Genomic DNA, 22077 nt, shown 5'->3' with positions numbered 1-22077 from the left:
TATAAATCTGAAAACCTGAAACAATATGTTTTAGACGCAAAATTTAATTCAAGCCCTAACCGATTTGAACTTCAAGTTTATAAAAGCTTTTGATAGAATGATGGGTTTTTGTTTTCTTCTTTAGGGCTTTATGATGTTCAATCATAATTGTGTAACATGTAGAAGTTTAAACTTGGATTAATTATAAAGAAGCTGAATTCATAGGTCTTATACCTAGAAATAATGTTTTGTGTTTATTTGAAGTGTGATAACTAATATGATTATTTTCCTGCAATTTGGATGCTAATTTATTAATTTAATGTGTTGTAGGTGGATATTACTCTATCTAATGTGTTTAAAGTGTGATAACCAATATGATTATTTTCCTAGCAGAGCATCAACACGTAAGATCTGTTTCTCTTATGAAGCAAAATTTGAAAGCTTTTCGTTTTACATTGATGCATTTATTTGTGGTTTGTATGCAAGTATTTGTCTTTTAACAATTTGTCTATACAGTACACACAACATGATATTTACATGAAAAAAGTAAACGGTGAAAAAAAATAACATGATGTGCATACTGAACTGACAAATATAAGGAATTTTGGTTTAAGTCCTTTTTTTATTTATATATATTTATCTTCTATTTGATGTTTTATGACATGATAAAAAACAACTAATATCAACTTTTGTGACCTACACAAATTCCAAAACTCCCAAACATATGACTTTCACATTTTGACTTTACCAAATTATCAAATTAACAATTTATCTTTTCTAAGCATATGACAGGTTTTCTTTCTTTGACAATTAACTCCTGTTGACGTTTTGTTTATAAACAACAGTAACATTAGGCATAGACATCTCAAACCTATTAAACTACACTTTAGACCATTTTCATTACACTAACATACAAAACCCTAACTTTCTGAGAAGAAAAAAGGAATAACAAGAGGCTATAAAACGAAGATAAACGAACAAAGATTGACTTCTCAAGTGATAATTGTTCTCTCATGACATAATTAATTCAACAGAGGTGAATGAACTATATAAACAAACGTAAACGAAAACAAATGAACATAAACAAATATAAATGAACACAAGCAAACAAATATAAAACAATAAGTGGATGATTCATTCTATGTTTCATCTAAAAATGAGCATAAACGAATATAACAAACTTTCTTATAATAAATTAATAAATTCCAAAAAATATATACAATAATAGAAACGACAAATATAAAAAACCCCGTAATACAAGAGCTAAAAGCTAGTAGAAAATATACACGTCGCGAAAGAATATTCGTATAATTACTTTTTTCACACATTCTATTAATTACTTTTTTCACACATTCTATTGTATGATAAAACAAAACATTTTAAGTATTCTGGATAAGGTTTAGTATTTGATTTTTTAAAGTTATATATAACAATCATTTAACTTTCTCCGCTTAAGATATGTTTAATTAATGGGTATTTATGTGGCGTTTTCTTTTTTGGTGATAATTGATGGAAATATTCGTGAACATGATAAAAAGGTCATAAAAGCTTTCATGTATTAAATGATAAATTGTATTGCATCTCACAATGAAATTATAAAAAAAAAAGAAAAATGGATTGAAACCGGATTGAAAAGGGTTGGGTTTTTACAATCTCATCCAAATTATCTAATTTTAAAAATTACATCAATTTTCTTCTTTTTTTTTTAAATTGTCTTTTGTGTTTATTTTTTTTTATGTTTGGAGACACCTTTTGTAATCATATATTTGGATTAAATTCAAACAAATCTGTTTTTAAATATAAATAATAAGAGATAATCAACTAATTATAGTAATGATCTAATCACATGCAATAACAATCTAGAAATTACAATCAATCAAAATTTTAATACATGTTTTGTAGATAAGCATATTGGATATTCAGCTGGTGTATTGTTTCCAAAATTATTATGATTTACAACTAAATAAGAGGCATAAGGCACTAGATATTGTGCTTGTAACTCCACAATCACAAAAATGTTATGTCTGTCAGGTGTTATTACATGATACATGTAATTAGAGATAGACCAAAACGAAAATCAAATCTTGCAATCTCGAAATATTAAGACAGTAGCTATCCCTAGTATGAAAAAACCATGTTCCAGAGATTTTTTAAGAAGAGAAGAGAAGAGAAGATAAAAGGCGGGAAAATTTGAGCATATGTTCATTCTCTCAAATTGGAGAGATTATGAGAGAAAATTTTTGTGTCTAATAATAATTTTCTATCACTTCCTAGCTTTTTTTTCTTTCCTAATTCCCATTCCTCTCCCCCGCTAATTAAGACTCGGGAACACAACCTGAATTTAGGTTCAAAGAAAATATTTAAACTCATTACCTTTTTTTTTTCTTAACAAAATTTTGAATGATTGTTAATTTTCTTTCTTTTTGCAATTCTTGTTTCCTTTTAGTTGGTTCACATATAAAATTATAAGTGTAAGCAGCTGGCTTTTTTTCTTATCCTTTTAGTTACACTGACTATAAACTACAATGTTAATACGGATAACTAGATCTTCTTTGTTAAAAGTTGATAACGTTTGCTAGATGATTTATAACAAAATAAAGTTAAAGAAACAGAATTAGATAATCTACCTCTTTTGTGAAAATATTGGTATCGTTTTATAAATGTCAAATTTTATTAATGTTTTATATTATTCAAACCATATCCAATCCAGATGTCCTTTCGTCTCTTCTCGTAATTATAACTGCGATTCGCCTTCCTCCTCTGCTTCCACTGTTAGACCTAGGGATAAGTGGTTCAATTTGGCCCTCACAGACTGCCCTCGAAAACATTGATTTCTGGCGCCAAAGCAGCCTCGAGCCGATGGTCGTCGATGTGGTCTTGCTTCAGAGACCGAATAACTGGAAATCGGATTGCGATGAATTTGGATGCGGTGAGAAGGTTATCGAGAGATGGATTATGCGATACGAGACGAAAAAGGGCTGCAAAGAAGGCTATTCGGGTAACAAAAGGTTGTTAAACACGATTACTTCGCACGCGTTATACAAGAAGTCAATTTTGCTATTGAGATCGTTATATGTAACTGTAAGGCTTTTACCTGGTTACAAGATTTTCCGTGAGGTCAACTCGTCTGGTCAGATTCGGTCGTTTAGTTTGGTTCATAGGGTGTATTCGTCAGGTGAGCCGCTTGTTTGTAGAGATGAAGGTGAAATGCAGCAGTTTGTGTTTACTCCAGTGGAGACTTCGTGCGGTAAACTTTGCATTTCGTTGCTATACCTTCCTTCAATTACTGATACGAGTTCAGAATCGTCTACCCCTATGTCCCCACTGTTTATAACGGATTATGTTGGTAGCCCGTTAGCAGATCCTTTGAAAAGACTACCTTCAGCTATCATCTTCGCCGTTTGGAAGGCGACATAGTTGGAGTTATGACACATGTATGGTATCACCACCATCAGCATTCCCGTCTCCTTCACCTACTTACTCAGAATTGAGAACTTTGTACTCTAAATTTGGAAGCCGTAGACCGCCTATTGGTTCAAGATATCCTTCATTGGAACCAGTTCAAGGGCATACTAAAGATATTGGTTATGATGAGTATTTGCCTTCGCCTAACTTCTCACTATCTCCATCACCATCACCACCTGTTGGGGGTGATATGCTGAAGGTTCTTTTACGGTGTGATAGCGCTCCTGTTTACATATCTGCTTTGTCTTCAAATAAGACGATTATGCCCTTTTCTCCTCCTCCCAAAGTTACCAGACCAAGTCTTTCTTTGGTTGAGAGAAGCTTGAGTACTCCCACAAGTTCTTCAAAGGTACTTTTATAATGCAAATCTTATGTGAGTTTTTTACTAGCTTTTTTCAAGATTTTGAATCACCTCAAACCGTGCTCAAACGAATGAGATGTGATCAAATTACCGCAAGGGTGTTGTGTTTTGCTTGCTTTAATTTTTGAAGTTAGGATTTTTTTTATTTACATTTTTTTTGTTTTACTTTAAAGTTGTATAAACAGAGTTTGGAAGAAAAGTTCCCAAAAGGTAATATAAAGTGAATTTGTGTAGGACATATATTTAGGAGTATAGTATGTTGTTATTATTTGTGATTATGCATCAATGGAGCTTATTAGGTTATTTTGGTTTTATAGCTGTTATCGTTAACAGAAGAAGATACTGCGAGGCCATCTGGTGTGAAGATTTCAATTTCAACCAACAGCTCTCCACATAAATCTTCTTTTAGAAGCTTTAGTAGATTGTCGTTTGAAGATAGTTATGATGACTCTGAGTTTTCAGGTCCCTTTGTGGTGGATGATGATGACATTATTGATCCTGGTAGCAGGTATGCAAACATAAGATTAGATCCTGTTTCTTGTACTGTGTTAAGATATCGTGTTGATTTGTTAACTTGTTATATATTTTGGTCACTTTTTGAAGATTTGTATACCAATTTTAGTACACCTTGTGATCTTGCAGACCTGGTTCATCTGATCCATCAGGAAACCTAGGCATGCAACATGAGCAACATGAACGTGCAAAATCACAGGATGCTGCAGTTGGTGCTCTTGTTCAGATGCTGAAAAAGGCACCACCTCTTCAACAAGATTTGAATCGGTCACAATACGTGTCTAAAACCTCAAGGCCTGAAAAACCATCCAATCAGATTCAAGATCACGCACCTCGTGCTTCTTCAAATACGCCATCTTTTTCTAGTGTTTCTGGGATCAAGACCACATCTGATGCATTAGAGGAGCTCAAAGGGTATGTGGATGTGAAACAAGTGTTGCTAAAGCAATCAGGCAAGCCCTAGACTCATATGCATGACAGTTTTGAGTGCTTTGTTTGGTTTTTAAGTTGACGGTTATTATGTTATAAGTTGGTCATATGGTTGGTTATCTTGGTTTTGCTTGCTGGTGCTGTTTTTGTATATATTGGAATAGTTGGTGTACATGGTAGTTTTCATTACAAAAGTTTGGCTTGTTGACCGGTGCAGCATGTGGTGATTTTGGTGGTTAGCTTCTGGTTATGGACCAAGAAGGGAATATAAGTCGGATACATTACCTAATGCTTGTTTTTGCATATATTATTTAAGAAACAGAATAAAACTTATCATACAAGGATATTGGCTAACGTTTGTTAAGACTGTTAAGTGTTAAATGTTAAGGACCGTCCATGCTACCCATATGCAGGGGGAGCTATATGTCATTATTAAGATTTAAGGTTCAAACATGTTATACAGGTAAACCACATGAACCATATTGTTTATAACATAAACGCTAGGTTTTAATGACAATTTGTTTCAGTTAAAGGACAAAATTAGTTTTATTAAAATGCTGGATTGGATTAAAAAATATGATTTATTGATTTGTGACTGTTGAGTGAGGTTGGGGTAAAGAAAGAAATGTGGAGGGTTATATTTAGAAGAGAGCAGATCAACATAACACCCTACAAGACCAATCAACCCTGTAATTGATGCGATGAGATATTCAGTAAATCCCCTTTGTGGACTGCAGTTCTAATCAAGACGAGTGAAATGGTGTCTGAAGATCTAGTGGCCAAACACGAGCAACAGTTATGAAGTTACAAGCTACAGTCTCAAGAATGTGTCGAGTCTAGTACATATCACAAGATTACGAAAATATGTGACTAGTCTAAACAAAGAAACATACGAGGAATTAACTAAGGTCATTAAGCTACATGCCGGCATCCGTATCTGTTACAAGAGATTCGAGAAATAATTCCTACAACCCTCATCTATCATAACCGTATCTATATCCATACCCATACCCGTACCCGTCTCTACTACTAAAAACATCTCCATGCATAGTTGCACATCAATATAAATAAGAGTGTAATTCATAAGCATTTAATTCCATCATTAAAACTGCTCTTCTTGCTTCAACTTATTCTCCTTCAAGCTTTTAGTCAACCAAATTGCAGTCTCTCTAGGCGACACCTTCCCTGGTCCAAAAGGCTTCAGCAACACTCCAAGCTCTTCAAAGCTTTCCTCTTGCAACAACCTTGCACTAAACTCAAGAAGTCCTTCTAATGCCTCGGCCCGTTGTTTCTGTGATGATGTGTCGAACCGCCTCCGCCGTAGGTCCGATGAGGTCCGGCTAGACGCACCCGCGGTCGCGTTTTGATCTGAGCAGTCACTGCCCGAACCATGCCATTCGGTTGGGGAGTTTGAGTTCTGCTTGCCTGATGTTGTATCAGCAGTTTGAACCATGCATTTGTCTTTCATAATTGAACGGTCATATGGCGGGGATGTTGACCCTTGTGCAGAGGTTATTGAGGTTCTACGGGTGGGGACCACGAAGTCGTTATTTGGAGGGAATTCAACCATTTTGTCTATCCGTGGGGCGTTGACCGATACGTCCATGGAGTTGATGCTGTCGAGGAAACCCGTGCTTTTTCTACATAAGGAATTTTCAATCGTTGGTTTTTTGGGAAGTGGTAAGGATGCTCTTCTGCTTGTTGGGCCTGATTGTTTTACTGAATCATGCACCTGTCAAGCACGATTTCATTAGAAACTAAAAAAAATGCAAATACTAAACATAATGCCCGATCTGACCCAACCCGACCGGTTTAACCCATTAGCCAGACCTGCGCATTTTGCCACCTCAAGTGATCCATTTATCATCTTTGCACAAGTCTCTGTACCGGTAAGTAATTTTTTTAAAAGTCATAGGGTGAGCATAAAAACCGAAAAAACCAAACCAATTGAGAAATCAGTGGTATGTTTATGAATTTTTTGGTAGCTAACTTTTAAGGTTCGGTTTTGGTTATATGCATATAAATAACCGAATTAACAGAACTGAACCAACATTTAAACGAACCTTTAAATTTTTAAAGTTCTATAAACAATATGTTATATGATGGAAAATTTTGTATATTTTCCTCTAAATAACATAAATTTACTGTTCACTCTCCTTAATAAATTATAAGGATTGCTAGTATATTATTTCACTCGAGACATAACTGTATTTATTAATTGAAGTAAGCTTTAAATAGGAGGTCATGGGTTCACACCCTATAGAGTGCAAAAATTTAGCTGTTAAAAAAAAATTGAAGTAAGCTTGAATGTACCGTTCTACCCACCTCTAAAGTTGGTGGTTAACTGAATTAACCGAACCATTTATAGGCGAACGCGATTGGCTATGAAAATACAAAAACCAAAATATCGGTTATAGGTAGGGCTGTAAATGAACCTAACGTTCGCGGGAAGTTCGTTTATGTCCGTCTATTTAATAAATGAGCGAACATGAACAAGGAATTCCGTTCGATTAGCTAAATGTACGAACACGACCAAAGGCCATGTCCGTTCAATTGTGTTCCTGAACGTTCGATAAGGTGTTAGTTAAAGTTCGTTTACATCCGTTTATGTTCGCCAACGTTCGTTTGTTTATGTTTGTTCATTAAATGTTTTTTTTTATATTTCTTAATTACTTTTCTGTTCTTATCATATAGATCTAAGCAAAATTATTAACTATAAAATAAAACTATATGAATATTATGTGATTAATTTATATGTAAATTAACACTATGAATATGAACGTTAAGAAAAAAACACCAACACAAACTTGGTGGTCCAAACCGTTTGTGTTCGTGAACCGTTCACGAAAAAGTTTATTCCCTAAATGAACGAACACGGACAAGGGATTTCGCTCGGTCATGTGCTCGTGAACCGTTCGCTTGTCCAATATAAGCTTAACGGACTAATAGAACTTATATATAGCACGGATTGTTTACATTGTAATTATCATTTATATTGATCTTTTCCTATAATTATGGAATTGCCATTGTAAATTATTATTATTATATATACTATAGAAATAGAAGAGATGGCCATCGAGCCAATTACTGTGACATACCAATTCTATTATGGTATCACGAGTCAGCCCTTCCAAACCCTAATACCGCCGCTATCCTCCTCATCTCTACTCTCATTATTCCGACCATTCTCTCCCTCGCTTCATCATGGACTCCAAGCTACACCCCGCCGTAACCGTAACAAACATCAAGAATTTCATTCCCATCACGTTAGAGATGGAATCCGGCCAATACACATCCTGGTCCGAACTCTTCCGGATCCACTGCAAAGCCTTTCTTGTATACGATCACCTAACCACTAAAATACCTCCGGTCACATCCTCTTCTGCCTCTAAAGACGCCGCTGATCCCAAAAGCATCCCACCGTCTCCCCTCGATTCATGGGAGCGGATTGACGCTATTGTTCTCCAATGGATCTATGGTACAATCTCAACCGACTTACTAAACACAATTCTCCAAACCAACACCACCGCCTATGACGCATGGACGGAGCTCGGGGATATCTTCAAAGATAATAAGGCCTCCCGTGCCGTTTATCTTAAAAATAAATTTGCTAATACTCGCCTCAATAACTTCCCTAGCATGCATGCATACTGTCAAGAAATCAAGACCCTTGCCGATCAACTCGCTAATGTCAATGCACCGGTCTCCTCAGACGACATGGTCTTGCAACTCATCACCGGGCTCAACGAACAATTTGAGGGTATTGCTATGGTCCTTCAACAGTCCGACCCACTACCTAGCTTTTATGTCGCTCTCGGAAAGCTTGTTCAAGAGGAAACTAGGAAATCCCACATGGCAGCCGCATCGGCATCTGTAGCCGGGACCGCCCTATACACCACCACTTCTAAATCTGACCAACACCAACCTTCAGATAATCGGTCAGACTCAAACACGGAAAGAGGACGAGGTCGTGGTCGTTCGCGGGGTCGTGGATGCGGCCGACAACAGTGGGGCCGTGGACGAGGATCTGGACACTCTGGTAATGGATATTCTGCTCACAACAATTATTATCCTTTTGGGCCTAATCACAACCAACATTCAGCAAACTGGGCTCCATGGGCCGCACCTACCCATCAACCTCCTTGGCCCACTCCACCAGCTCCCTATCCAACAGCCCCTAGGCCTATCGGTAACGGATTACTTGGTCCAAGACCCGCCCAAGCTTACTTCACTGCCTACACTCCAACTAATCCTCCACCACAGGCCACCACTCGTACGATACGTACTCGGGCGATGGATGGCATCACTAAACCAAATAAATTCTTAAACTTATCCGCTAACACCATTATCCCTATTCCAAAAAATCCTACCTTTGCATTATCCATACCGGAATGGCGTAACGCCATGAATGATGAGTTTAATGCTCTTATTAAGAATGAGACTTGGGAATTTGTACCCCGTCACCCGCAAATGAATGTGATTCGTAGCATGTGGTTATTCAAACACAAGTTTAACTCTACTGGAAAACTTGAACGCTACAAAGCGAGACTTGTATGTGTGGACGCTCTCAACAAGTTGGGATTGATTGCGGGGAGACCTTTAGCCCGGTGGTTAAACCGTCGGCTATTCGCACCGTTTTATCGATTGCGTTATCTCGTTCTTGGGCAATACACCAACTAGATGTGACCAACGCATTTCTACATGGTACTTTAAATGAGACGGTTTATATGTATCAACCGATGGGGTTTCGTAACAAGGAATATCCGGATCACGTTTGCCGGCTTAAAAAATCCTTATATGGTCTTAAACAAGCGCCTCGGGCTTGGTATCAATGATTCACAAATTTTGTTTTACGCTTGGGTTTCCAACAAAGTCGGTGTGACAGTTCTTTGTTTATTCTCAACCATGGATCTGAGTCTGCATATCTTCTTTTATATGTTGATCGCATCCTCCTCACTACCTCCTCGGATGTTCTTCGTCAACATCTTATGCAAAACCTGACACAGGAATTTGCCATGAAAGATTTAGGTCCCTTAGCCGCTTTCTTGGGATTTCGGTCTCTAGAACTGGCGACGATATGTTCCTCTCTCAAACCATCTATGCTCAAGATATCGTTAAACGTGCCGGCATGCAAAATTGCAAGCCTGTAGCAACACCGGTTGACACACTTGGGAAACTAAGCGCTAAATCGGGCACCCCGTTTGAAGATCCCACTCTTTATCGTAGCATGGCCGGGGCCCTGCAGTACCTTACATTCACACGCCCGGATATTAGCTATGCCGTGCAACAAATCTGCATGCATATGCATGCGCCTATGACGGGTCACTGGGACGCCTTAAAACGGATCGTTCGCTACATTCATGGTACGGTACATTATGGATTGACGTTGGGAAAAACCATCAATCCCTCTTTACTTGCCTACACCGATGCAGACTGGGCTGGTTGCCCAGATACACGTCGGTCCACTTCTGGGTATTGCGTTTACTATGGGACGAACCTCATCTCTTGGTCTTCTAAGCGTCAACCCACCGTTTCTAGTTCTAGTGCTGAAGCAGAATACCGCGGGGTCGCCAATGTGGTTGCCGAAATTTGTTGGTTGCGAAACCTTCTTTTGGAACTTAACCGACCATTACAACATGCAACTTTGGTCTATTCTGACAATGTCAGTGCCGTTTATCTCTCCGGGAACCCTGTTCAACATCAGCAAACGAAACACGTTGAACTTGACATTCACTTTGTCCGCGAACAAGTTCAAAAGGGCCACGTACGGGTCTTCCATGTTCCTACCTCGTATCAGATTGCCGACATTTTTACCAAGGGTTTACCGCGCACTCTGTTTGAAGATTTCAGATCCAGTCTTAGCATCCGGTCTCCTCCAGCTTCGACTGCGGGGGTGTAATAGAACTTATATATAGCACAGATTGTTTGCATTGTAATTATCATTTATATTGATCCCTTCCTATAATTATGGAATTGCCATTGTAAATTATTATTATTATATATACTATGGAAATAGAAGAGATGGCCATCGAGCCAATTACTGTGACATACCAATTCTATTACGGACGAACATGAGCAAGGCCTTGTCCTTGTCCGGTTCGGTTTGTTTACAGCCCTAGTTATAGGTTTGGTTTTAGCCCATAACTGAAGCGATCCTTGCTCACCCCTAGACCTACTCTAGATGACAAACAGTTGGCGGTGACTAGTAATAGTCATTTAGCTATAATGAAACAAGAACATGATAATATGCACATGTAGCAGAAATCAACAATGCGATAATCAATAATAAGGATCTCACCATTACCTTTGAAAACCCGGTTCGTTTGCTAACAGCAGAGGACGTCTTTGATGAAGTAAACCTAAGATTCTTGGTAGAACTGGAAGGCTTTGAAGAAACATTCTTACTAACTGGTGACTCATCACATGTGCTTCCAATAGACATCCTTTCCACTCTTCTTTGCAAATAATGAGGGGAATCTTGACACCGTTTGGTTGAGCAAGGAGTACCTTGGTCACCTAAAGATATGCTTGGATTCAAAGTTCTGTCATTTCCACATGACATCCGCCTGTCCCGTGATCTTGGACAAAGATAAACGGGCTCAGCAAATCTTGTTTTCTTCATGTAATCAGGTTCGGGCCAATGTGTTGATAAACTGCTAGATTTGGGGCTATTTAGTTTAAGGTTGATCTTAAGTACATATGGCTGGAGGTGTTGATGCCTTAGTAGCTCTCCTGCCTGACAAAGTAAACATATGCTTCAGTGATTTAAATAAAAAATGGTAGTTATAAAGGAAATGATTTGAACCATTTTGCCATTTATATAAGTGATAACTAAGATGAAGGAGTTATATGTAACGATTTGATATGATGTTAAATTGGAAAGTAAAAACGAATGAGGGACTATAACATAGCCAATCCAATCTATAAGATGCAAGATTTGATTTTGTAGGAGTGATTAGTATGATGTATATGATAAAAGAGAAGTGTATGTACACTTGGCCTTAGTTCCGGATTCTTCCGCAGCATGCTTTTAATGAGGCCCCGACTGAAACAAACATCAGCAAAATGATTAGATTTCACAATTAACATATAATTGCTAAAGTAATTATTAGGAAACTTTTTAGTAGAAAAGAAAATGACTCACAAGGCACCGGTGTATTTGGTTGGAAGTGGTGCCACAATTGACCTGTTAATCTTGTTTATCAGTGCTTGCATGTCCTGTGTAAGAAGTTAAAACAAAATCATAAGCTTTATGTGACTCAGGTAGAACCATAAACGGTACATAAATTAAGTTTTAAAGGAGATTAGAAAAGTACTATTTAATTGAAATGAAACTGTTTATCATGATAATAAACATAGAAAATGTTGGGGAATTGTCTATTGCAGGGGTAATGACAATACTTTGCAGTAACAAAGAATGCATTTTGTATATGCAAAATATTTGCTTTTCAACTTTGTTCTTGTATTTACAAATGGATATACTTTGACTTTTCTGCCAGCACGCTAAAGTATTTTCAAATGTTCAAATATGAAAGTTTTTTACCATCTCAACGATCTTGATAGGAACATTATGAAAGGGTATTATAGTAAAATTGCATACGTATTTGCATATTCCATTTCTGAAAGAGCCACTTTTTTGCATCCTAAATCGCAGAGAATGCTCGCACTTAGAAGATACTTATCCTCAAATGAATAATGAATCATAAGTTTGTAGCCATGTAGTATATTAAAAAATAGACCAGAAAACCATCAGCAAATCAACTTTGGGTAAAATATGATGTGAATTTATCACACAGTAATTGAGAGGCATATGAGAACACTTACAAAAGCTTTAAACGCAGCCTTATGGGAAGCCATTTCATACATACAGCATCCTAGAAACAGAAAGTTTAGATCATTAATACATGTTTATAATAAGAAATCAATGGGGGAAAGACGCAATTTATCTTATGCAAGAAAATATCAAAGATCAGTTGGCATACTTCATTTATTTCTTACCAAGAGACCAAATATCTGATTTTGAACCATATGGTATATCTGCAAGAAGCTCAGGGCACATATAGCTAGGAGTTCCTACAACCTGAATAATACATTAACCACAAGAAACAATGAGATACATCCACAAAATTATATATAATTAAAATTAAATTTAAAGGCAATCTTAAAGAAATAGATCACTCACGGATGAGGCAAGGTCATCTGAAGTCAGCATCTTGGCTAGTCCAAAATCACCTGAAAGATGCATTGAAGATGATGAGTCATCACTTTCTTTCAACACAGAAAAGGTTCAGAAAAGCATACTTACCAAGACGTATATCTTGATCTTTTGTCAAGAATATATTTGAACACTGTGAAAGGATAATGATCAGCAAATGAACGCTCACAACAATTCAAAACATTACTGATCATTCAGCAAAAAGCAATTAATTCTTTTAAGCTAACCTTAACATCCCGGTGAAGAACATGATTCGAGTGTAAGTAATCGAGCGCCATTAAGAGTTGAACAAGCCATTTACACAATTTCTGCATGATAGTTTGTAGTTAGATCAAAATAATCAAAAGTGTTAGCTATTATTTATTCTGTATATGTTCATAGTATTAGGCAATCAAGCAATACTGTTTCTTATAGACACCCCAAGTAGTCTCCATTGTTGTATAAACCTTTTGGTTGTATAAAAAGTAACAGGGAAGAGGGAGGTTCACACACACACACACACACATATATATATAGAGAGAGAGAGAGAATAAGTGCCTCTTCTGAAAACAGCATGCCATTGGCTTTTTTAATAGCTCCTGCCCTGCAAAAAGAAGAAAGATGAAAAAATCATGCCAATGACCATTACATCTCTGCAGACCACATCATTAGAATTTGAGAGGAAGGGTAGCAAAGTACCGACATGTCTCCATTTTCACAATATCCTATAATAATGCACACATAGCATCCCTGTCAAAAGAAAATATATAAAATAAGAACAGATACGAAAAAAAATTGGTACCAAGAATTTGGGTAAAGTTGAGATTATTGTAGCAGAATGACATATGGTATAACACACCATGTAGCCACCAAAGCGATCCTCTGGTAGATTCAAGGAACCAAGCAGATGCAGGTAAAACCAAAATAAGAAAAAAAAGGAAAAAAAAGAGCCCATGCATGAATAGAAAAATAGAAAGTTTGTGCATGATAGAGAACTTCCACCTTAGGGCGCTAAGCATATAAATGCTGCAGTTTGTTTCATTTAACTACATATAAACTTTTCCCAAATGTTTCTTTTTTACATATACATATGCTATGATTTAAGGTGAGTGCAAATTGAATTAATATGAAATAGTGACCATGGAATATAACAGAAAGATCAAACTGTCATTTTCTTACCTTTTCTACCCAGGAATCTTTATACTCCACAATAAAGGGATTTCGCATTTTAGAAATGAGCTCCATCTGCAAGTAGATAGTGGATTAGCTGGTAAATAAAAGTTAAACCTTATCTAAAGTCATCACCAAATATTGTTTGCATGTAATAAATCACAGGCAAAACTAGACAGGAATAGCAAATATACTCAGGTGACAACTAACCCAGAACAGCCACTATAATACAGTTAAAGAATAGCACTACCAAAATCAAAGAACAGCTAACCTAAAAAGAACATGAAGCTCATTTTCAAAGAAAAAGAGAAAAATAATTAACTTAGGTAAGTTTAGGGTCTATGCCCTAAAAAGTAGATTTAAGAAAAGATTGTAGGATGTTCAAAGTAAAGGATACCAACCTCCTGATGTGCAGACCTACGTGTTCTATCAGTTTGTCGGGCAAGGCGAATCTTTTTCAACACATACCTTATATACAGAATTACATGGAATGGGAGAAACAGTCAATATGTGTCAATGAAAATGCAACTTATCATCATCGATAAACATGCAACATATTATGAAAATGCAGCAAGTGCAGAAATGCATAGATGCAGACATCGAAACAAAATAAAAGGCTGTTCATTTCCAGTTTCATACTCACTTTTTTCTTTCATGTTTATGACGTACGAGAAGGGCGGCACCAAACGCCCCTTTTCCAATTTGCTCAAGCACTTCGTACTGGTCCATGTAGCTAGCAATGCATTAGACCTATGAAACTACAAGAATCTTCTTTCTGTTACATATCCAATAGATAGCACCTTGTAAGCATTTTACAATTAATACCAAAACAAAATCAAAATCTCATCAAAGAGAACAAGAAAAGCATAAAATACAGTAGCACAAGCCACGTAATAGTTGATACAACTATGCGGCATGCCATTTAACTTAGATTCAGTACAACTATAGAAACATCAAACTTACAGAACAAAGGCACCATTGCATATTTTAACACGCACAGCATAAAAATCACAATGCAAGAAATAAAGAGACACGAAATGTGAAACCGAGTGTTAGTAACCTGCAAGAACAGCTTCCCCTCATCAAATTTATAAACATAGAAATGTGAAATTAAGTCCCTTAAAAAGTAACAAGAGCACATTCACATTCAAATTCATATACTGCATCCACATTTTAGTCATCAAGTACCTAACTCAAACAATATTAAGTATCAGTAAGAACTAACCTAGGCTACAACAATGTGTCGCTTCGTCCACTATCTATAAATTCATAATAAACAAAATGAAGCACTCATAAGGAATATATGACAGCTTGACAATGTCATATATACTACCTCTGGCAGATCAAACAAACATCAGTTAATACTCAAATCTACAGCCATATTGTGCCTCTAAACCACCAATCAAATTAATCAAGATGTGAAAACCTAGTAATTAAGCACAAGCCAGCAGGAAGTCACACGCAGCTCCTCTAATAGAGTATAACATTCCAATTTATGCACAAATGCCTGATATAAGCCACAATGTATCCACATTTACAAATTACAGCCACTGACCGAACGAATCACACAATGAGCGAACGAAATACCACATTTAACTCAAACAACGAGAGATCCAAAGCAAATTACACAAATAACTCCATTTATACCACATCGAAGCAAAATTAAGCTCAATTGAAGCTGAAACACCAAATGTGAGACATTACAGTAACTGAATTAAACAAATAAGATAGCATCGAAGCAAAATTAGGCTCAGTTAATTAAAGCTAAATCAGCAAATGCATCGCAAATCGTACCGAAACCGAGCTTCAAATGCAGTTACAGTAACTGAATAGTTACGCGTGAAGTGTGAAGATGAAGATAATTAGTTGCATCGGAGATAGAGAAAGTGAAATCTGAAGGCTGACATTTTGTGATCAAGTGTTGACTGACGATGGAGAGAGAGAGAGAGAGAAGACTAGTTGAGGGAGCATTGCAGGCTATGTGTCTGCTGCTACTATCTGTCGTATGTGTAAAGTACAAGTTTGGAAGCAGGATGTACATGTCATGCATCATGGCTTCTCTAGATTTTTTATTCGTCGCTTCTATCCGAGAGTAATAAAAAAACATGGGGGAGGATAATTATTTATGCGTTATTTCTCACTTTTGTAGTTTTCTTACGGAATTTATTTGTTTATTAAAATTTAAAATATATGGTTATTTAACTTAAGTATTATATATATATTCTTTTGTCTTTAGTGTTGTCAATGACCTAGTATTTTGGCTTGTCATTATGGAGCTAAGTGGATTAACTTTTGAGAAGATTCTCAAAATGTTTCATTAATGGAGATATATTTTATTTTGGGAAAATTATTAAAATGACCTATTTTAGAGAGAAAATCCTTAAGATAGTTCAAAATTCTTGATTATTTTCAAAGAATTTGAACTGAGTAGACGCATTGGGAGAAAATCTTTGTTACGAGGGAGCATGCCAAACTCTTAAAATATGGAAGGGGCAGACCAAATATGAGAATAATGTTGATGGACAACACCAAATTTTTGAAAATATTGAGAGAGTAGACTATATTTCTTTCTTAACTTTTCTTCTCAAAAGTCAGTCTTTCCAAACGGTTTTATTATATTTCCTACCTGGGTCATATAAAATTTTAAATTCTTGGAAAATGTGCCTTTTTAATTTCGTCTTGTAAGACGCATTTCAGAGAAATTTGTTCTAAGGAGACGAGATTTTTTTTTTCTTTTTATAAGTTGGACTTATTCAAATTCCGTCCACTCCGGCAATATTTATTTAAATTCCGTCCATACCGACAAGATTTAACTATAACCCGTCTACACCGGCAAGATTTTGATTAATAACTTTCTTTCCTTAATATTTTGATTTAATATATCTGTTCATTTGGACTTAACGATAGATTTGGACGGCTCAGATGACTTTACCAAATATTTGGACGGATTATTTGGTTACTTTGGGATATATATATATATATATATATATATATATATATATATATATATATATATATATAAAATGAAAACTCACTTGAGTTGTGAAAACTTTAGAAACCCATTCTCAACCACATGTTTTTAATTAATATTTAAATCTTGTGGTCCACAATTAAAGTGAATAAAAAATGTAAATATAAATATAATTTTTTTTCTCTCCTGAAAACATATATAAAAATTAGTAAAAAAATGTTAAAAATAGCAAAACATTTTTTTTTATGTTTCGATGTTTTGTATTAAATGTTACAACATATATTACATGTAACAAAAAAAACGATGTTACATAGGGTTTTCGCGGGTTTTCACAACTCAAGTGGGTTTTCATTTTAACCTTACCATATATATATATATATATATGTAGGATTAGGTTCATTTCAGAAGTAATTTTTGTGTGAGAAGTGCGAGAAGTTATTACAACCAATCATAATTTTTCTTTTATTCATATTTTATTTTAATATAAGAGGGCATTTTAGTACAAAGTTTTTTCCATATATGGAAGTAACAAATATTTAGGATAAGTTACATATATTTTTTTAATCTAATTACTTTTATAAATTGTTTGTTTTTTTATATTTTTAATTTATGATTAATTTGTTCTTCATAATTTTTCTAACTTAAGCAAATCTAGGAAGATTTTTAATTTTATACCGAATTCGTAAAACCACCTACACAGTACACAATAGATCCTACACACGATAAAATTTTCACATACACAATTCGAAATACCGCATAACACAAGATAAAATTTACATGTACATAATTCGAAATACCACCTACATTGTACATATATAAAACTACACAAGATAAAATTTACAAATACAAAATTTGAAATATCGCCTACACAGTACATATATGAACCTACACATAATAAAATTTAATCATACACAATTTGAAATACTACATACACTGTGCATATATGAACCTACACAAGACATAATGTTAACCTACATATATAAAACTAGTTCATGTTATAACCTACCAATTTGTATTTAACCTACACAAACAAAAGTTGTACATACAATTGATAGTATTAAATTAAATTTTTAAATATTCTCAATCAAGGAAAAAAAATAATGTTTTTTTATTTTAATTAATCTTTTTATGTGTTGTCAAATACGAGTTATGCGTAGGTAAATATGAGTTATGTGTAGATTATTATGTTACTTGTGTAGATGAATTCATTACCATTTACTTACATATACATTCTTGTTCATATGTATGTAAAAAATAATTTAAATGAATCTTATGAAATAGTGAATGCAAAAAACTTGATCATGAAGATATTTCATTAAATTTTTTCTTAGAAGATGTGCTTATGTAAAAATCAAATTATTTTTTTCTAAAAATTTATAACTTTCTAAGATAATTAATGTGAAGAGTAACTTATGAGTGATTAGTAAATTAATGCTTTGAAACAACTAGAAGGGAGACCAAATTACCCTTTTATCATAAATATATATGATATTATTTTTCTCTTAATTACAAGTTTGTCATTATCATTATGTACCATTGATTATGTTTAATCAATGGTTGAGATCGACTTCTCGCACTTCTCATTATAATACTACTTCTCGCAAGATCCATTCCCTATATATATATATAACACATAAAGAATGGAAAAAGAAGAAGATGATGATGACTTTGAAGAAAAGAAAATTTTCGTATTCTTAGAACATATTTCTCTTAAATATGTCTCCCAAGACGAAATTAAAAAGGAACATTTTCCAATAATTTGAAATTTTGTACGGCCCATGTAGGAAACATAATAAACCGTCTGGGAAGATTGTCTTTTGAGAAGAAAATTTAAGAAATAAATATGGCATGCTCTCTCAATATTTTCAAAAATTTGGCATTATCCATCAACATTATTCTCATATTTGGTCTACTCTCTCCATATATTTAAAAGTTTGGCATGCTCCCTCATAATAAAGATCTTCTCTCAATGTGTCTCTCCGGTTTAAATTCTTTGGAAATAATCAAGACTTTTGGGCTATTTTGATGATTCTGTAAGGCCCCGTTACCGGTAGCCCTACTTTCGTGTTGGATTTACTCATAAACGCAGTTCTAAATATCAGAGTTAATTAAAACATTCGCGGAATATAAAAGCTTTCATAAAACATTTCATAACAAAACACGTCTTGTCTTAAAACATCATTTTGTCTTTCAAATAAACGAAACATTAAACTTAAACGTCTTGAGTCTTCCGATGCCAGCCTCTTATTCAGTGCCACGTGTCTCCTCAAGCGAGCAGCCTCATCCTACTCACCTGCGTGCATACTAAAAGTCAGCTACGCTGAGTGAGTTCTAGTTAATCATACACTATACAATACACAAAAACTTATTTTCTTTCATTCATACTTTCATACTTTCTTTTGTATTAACTTACTTTCATATCTTACGTTATAAAGAGCATTACGCCCTACATTCCTCGAATATTATTAGGGCTCGGTACCCTCCTTCCTCGAGTATTATTAGGGCTCGGTACCCTCTTTCCTCGAGTATTATTAGGGCTCGGTCCCTCTTTCCTCGAATATTAGTAGGGTTCGGTTCCCTAGTTCTCGAATATTAGTAGGGTTCGATTCCCTCTTCGTTACCATACAACCATCCTTTCCTTCTTTTATTAACTTTATCACATTCATACACATAAGCATACATATCATACTTACCTTATACTTAGCGTTACAACCTGACAGTACGTGCAATATCCGAAGATCGTTCACGTACCGTCAAGCCATCATTCATACATATCACATCATTCACATAAGGCATACACTTATCTCTTAGGATAAGCGTATTAACAAACATATCGAGTATGCACACAGCCCCGAAAACATAACACATAAATGGGGCTAGAAACTCACCTGAATCCTGTTACGCTCTCCGTTAATAGTTATTCCCTTCTTGAGCTGTGCACGGCTAACTGTATAATATTTACACGTATCAATTAACTACTACTACTCATGTTGTATTTCTATCTTTATATGACCCACAACGAACGGGGGTCCGGGGGCAGCGCCCCTGGCAGCGGGGTCTAGGGGCGGCAGCCTTAGGCGAACTTTGCTTTAGGCGAAGTTAAACCTTAGGCGAACTTAGCTTTAGGCGAAGTTGTCATCAGGCGAACTTAGCTTTAGGCGAAGTTAACCTTAGGCGAACTTAGCTTTAGGCGAAGTTGTCATCAGGCGAACTTAGCTTTAGGCGAAGTTAACCTTAGGCGAACTTAGCTTTAGGCGAAGTTGTCATCAGGCGAACTTAGCTTTGCAGGCGAAGTTGTCATCAGGCGAACTTAGCTTTGCAGCGAAGTTCTCATCAGGCGAACTTAGCTTTGCAGGCGAAGTTCATCAGGCGAACTTAGCTTGCAGGTGAAGTTGTCCAGCTGCGGTACTGTTCGTTCTTAAATCCCTTAATCATCTTCGTTTCTTAACCAAATAACTCGATTTAGGTATCCACGGAATCGTCTGACCAGCGCCTACAAACCCCAACCATCAAATCGACCTAACATCGATGTTTAAAGGGTGCGATTTAGGCATATAGGTTACGGGTTCTTTTATCAATCGATTAACCCATCAAATCATAACCATTTTCAGTAAGTTTAGCTTTGTTGGATTCGTTTTTACCATACAAACACAGATCTATCATTTCTATACTAATCCAAACCTAAACGAACAAGTTCTCGATATAAACGTACCGTAAATGAGTCGAACTACGAACACGAGCTGGTCTTGCTGCTTTGGTTCGTCACGACGATCTAGCACCAACAAGCTCGGGTCCTCGTCTTTGGATCTTGGTTCGGGTCGTGTGTGTTTTGGAGTGTGTTAGAGAATAAGATGGAAATGAATGATGGTTTAGGGTTTAGGGGATATTTATATCCCTTAAAGCCCATGGACCTAAGGCCCATTCTCATTTAACCCATCTCAATTAATCTAAGTCCATGATCCGTTCTTTACTCGATATTAATTAATTAATAACGCGAAATCACAAAACGTAACTTTCTTTATTCAACATTATAAATTTTAGGATGTTACAAGTCTTCCCTCTAGAAGGGCTATTTTGGGAATTTTCCCTTCCAGTTTTGTCCTCATAAATAAAAATTTTTAAAAATGTTCCTTATAAATATGTTTGACTACATGTTTGGTCTCAACACGTATTTCACGACATGTTTGGCCTCAACGCGTCTTTCACGACATGTTTGGCCACAAAACGCATCTTTCACGACCTGTTAACCTCCAACGCGTCTTTCACGGCGTGTTTGGCCTCTTAATTGTTTTTTTAATATTACATTATTATAATTATTTTTACTCATATATGTTTTCTTTATTAATTTTTAATGTATAAAAATTTATAAAGTTCCAAATATACTGTTGAGACGTGTTTATTTTTATCTACGTGTTGGCATAAACTTTATTTAAAACCGAGTTTGGTCAAATTTTATTAAACATTTATTGAACATTTTAATATAAATTTAACACGATTCGGTTTTGATTAAAATTTATGACAACATGTAAATAAATATAAACACATCTCAATGATATATTCGAAATTATATATAACTTTATATATTAAAAGTTATAAAATAAAAAAACAAAGATGAGTAAGTGAGTTATAATAAAGTTATAATGTAATATTAAAAAAACAAAATCAAAAGAGGTCAAACACATCGTGAAAAAAGGCTAGCAAGTCGTGAAAGACACATTTGGTGGTAAAACAGGTCGTGAAAGACGTGTTGAGGCTAAAAATGTCATGAAAAACGTGTTGAGTCCAAACATGTCATGAAAGACATGCTTTTATAAGATATTTATGAAAACTATTATTTATGAGGACAAAAATAGACTCTTACTCTGTTAATAACATTTTGGGAATTGTCCTCTTAACTTTCTCAAGTTCATAAGCGTGTACACAGTATATTTTGTTAATATTATTTTCATAACAATCTATTTTAAAGAAATTGTATTTTGATGTATTAAGGAAATA

The 22077-nt window shown here is 35.3% G+C and overlaps 1 protein-coding gene and 1 pseudogene across 3 annotated transcripts; one reads left to right on the top strand and one right to left on the bottom strand.

Moving 5' to 3' along the window:
- The first annotated feature begins 2639 nt into the window (after positions 1-2639).
- On the top strand, positions 2640-4847 carry LOC143567806 (autophagy-related protein 13b pseudogene; annotated as a pseudogene). The gene is made up of 3 exons (XR_013141471.1): positions 2640-3793; positions 4123-4313; positions 4448-4847. The product of XR_013141471.1 is annotated as an autophagy-related protein 13b pseudogene (transcript).
- A 970-nt stretch (positions 4848-5817) lies between these two features.
- Positions 5818-15941, bottom strand: LOC143567802 (serine/threonine-protein kinase Nek2-like). 2 transcript variants are annotated; one of them, XM_077054115.1, is made up of 15 exons: positions 15906-15941; positions 14755-14886; positions 14513-14579; positions 14121-14186; positions 13645-13691; positions 13500-13545; positions 13190-13270; positions 13053-13095; positions 12930-12979; positions 12746-12827; positions 12572-12621; positions 11892-11965; positions 11741-11792; positions 11052-11483; positions 5818-6479 (listed from the first exon to the last, which is right to left on the bottom strand). In XM_077054115.1, the coding sequence occupies exons 2-15, from the start codon at positions 14838-14840 to the stop codon at positions 5850-5852; spliced, it is 1806 nt and encodes a 601-aa protein (XP_076910230.1). In that variant the 5' UTR covers positions 14841-14886; positions 15906-15941; the 3' UTR covers positions 5818-5849. The 2 variants fall into 2 exon arrangements, with proteins under 2 accessions (XP_076910230.1, XP_076910231.1); XM_077054116.1 differs by lacking the exons at positions 14513-14579; positions 15906-15941 and having other exon boundaries at positions 5819-6479; positions 14755-15570.
- Positions 15942-22077: the final 6136 nt, after the last annotated feature.

Source organism: Bidens hawaiensis, unplaced genomic scaffold, assembly GCF_021521415.1.
Source record: "Bidens hawaiensis isolate Kalapana, Puna unplaced genomic scaffold, B.hawaiensis_p1.1 tig00023639_1, whole genome shotgun sequence".
NCBI lineage: Eukaryota > Viridiplantae > Streptophyta > Magnoliopsida > Asterales > Asteraceae > Bidens > Bidens hawaiensis.
The sequence above is the reverse complement of the archived record's forward strand: the minus strand, read 5'-3'. Positions and strand labels throughout refer to the sequence as shown.

Bases quoted from the DNA above. Each gene is read 5' to 3' on its own strand.
- LOC143567802 (XM_077054115.1), bottom strand. From the start codon at position 14,840: ATGGACCAGTACGAAGTGCTTGAGCAAATTGGAAAAGGGGCGTTTGGT. The intron at 12,980-13,052 runs GTAAGTATGCTT...TGCATCTTTCAG, and splicing joins AGATCAAGATATACGTCTTG to GTGATTTTGGACTAGCCAAG. The intron at 12,622-12,745 runs GTAAGAAATAAA...TTCTGTTTCTAG, and splicing joins ATCAGATATTTGGTCTCTTG to GATGCTGTATGTATGAAATG.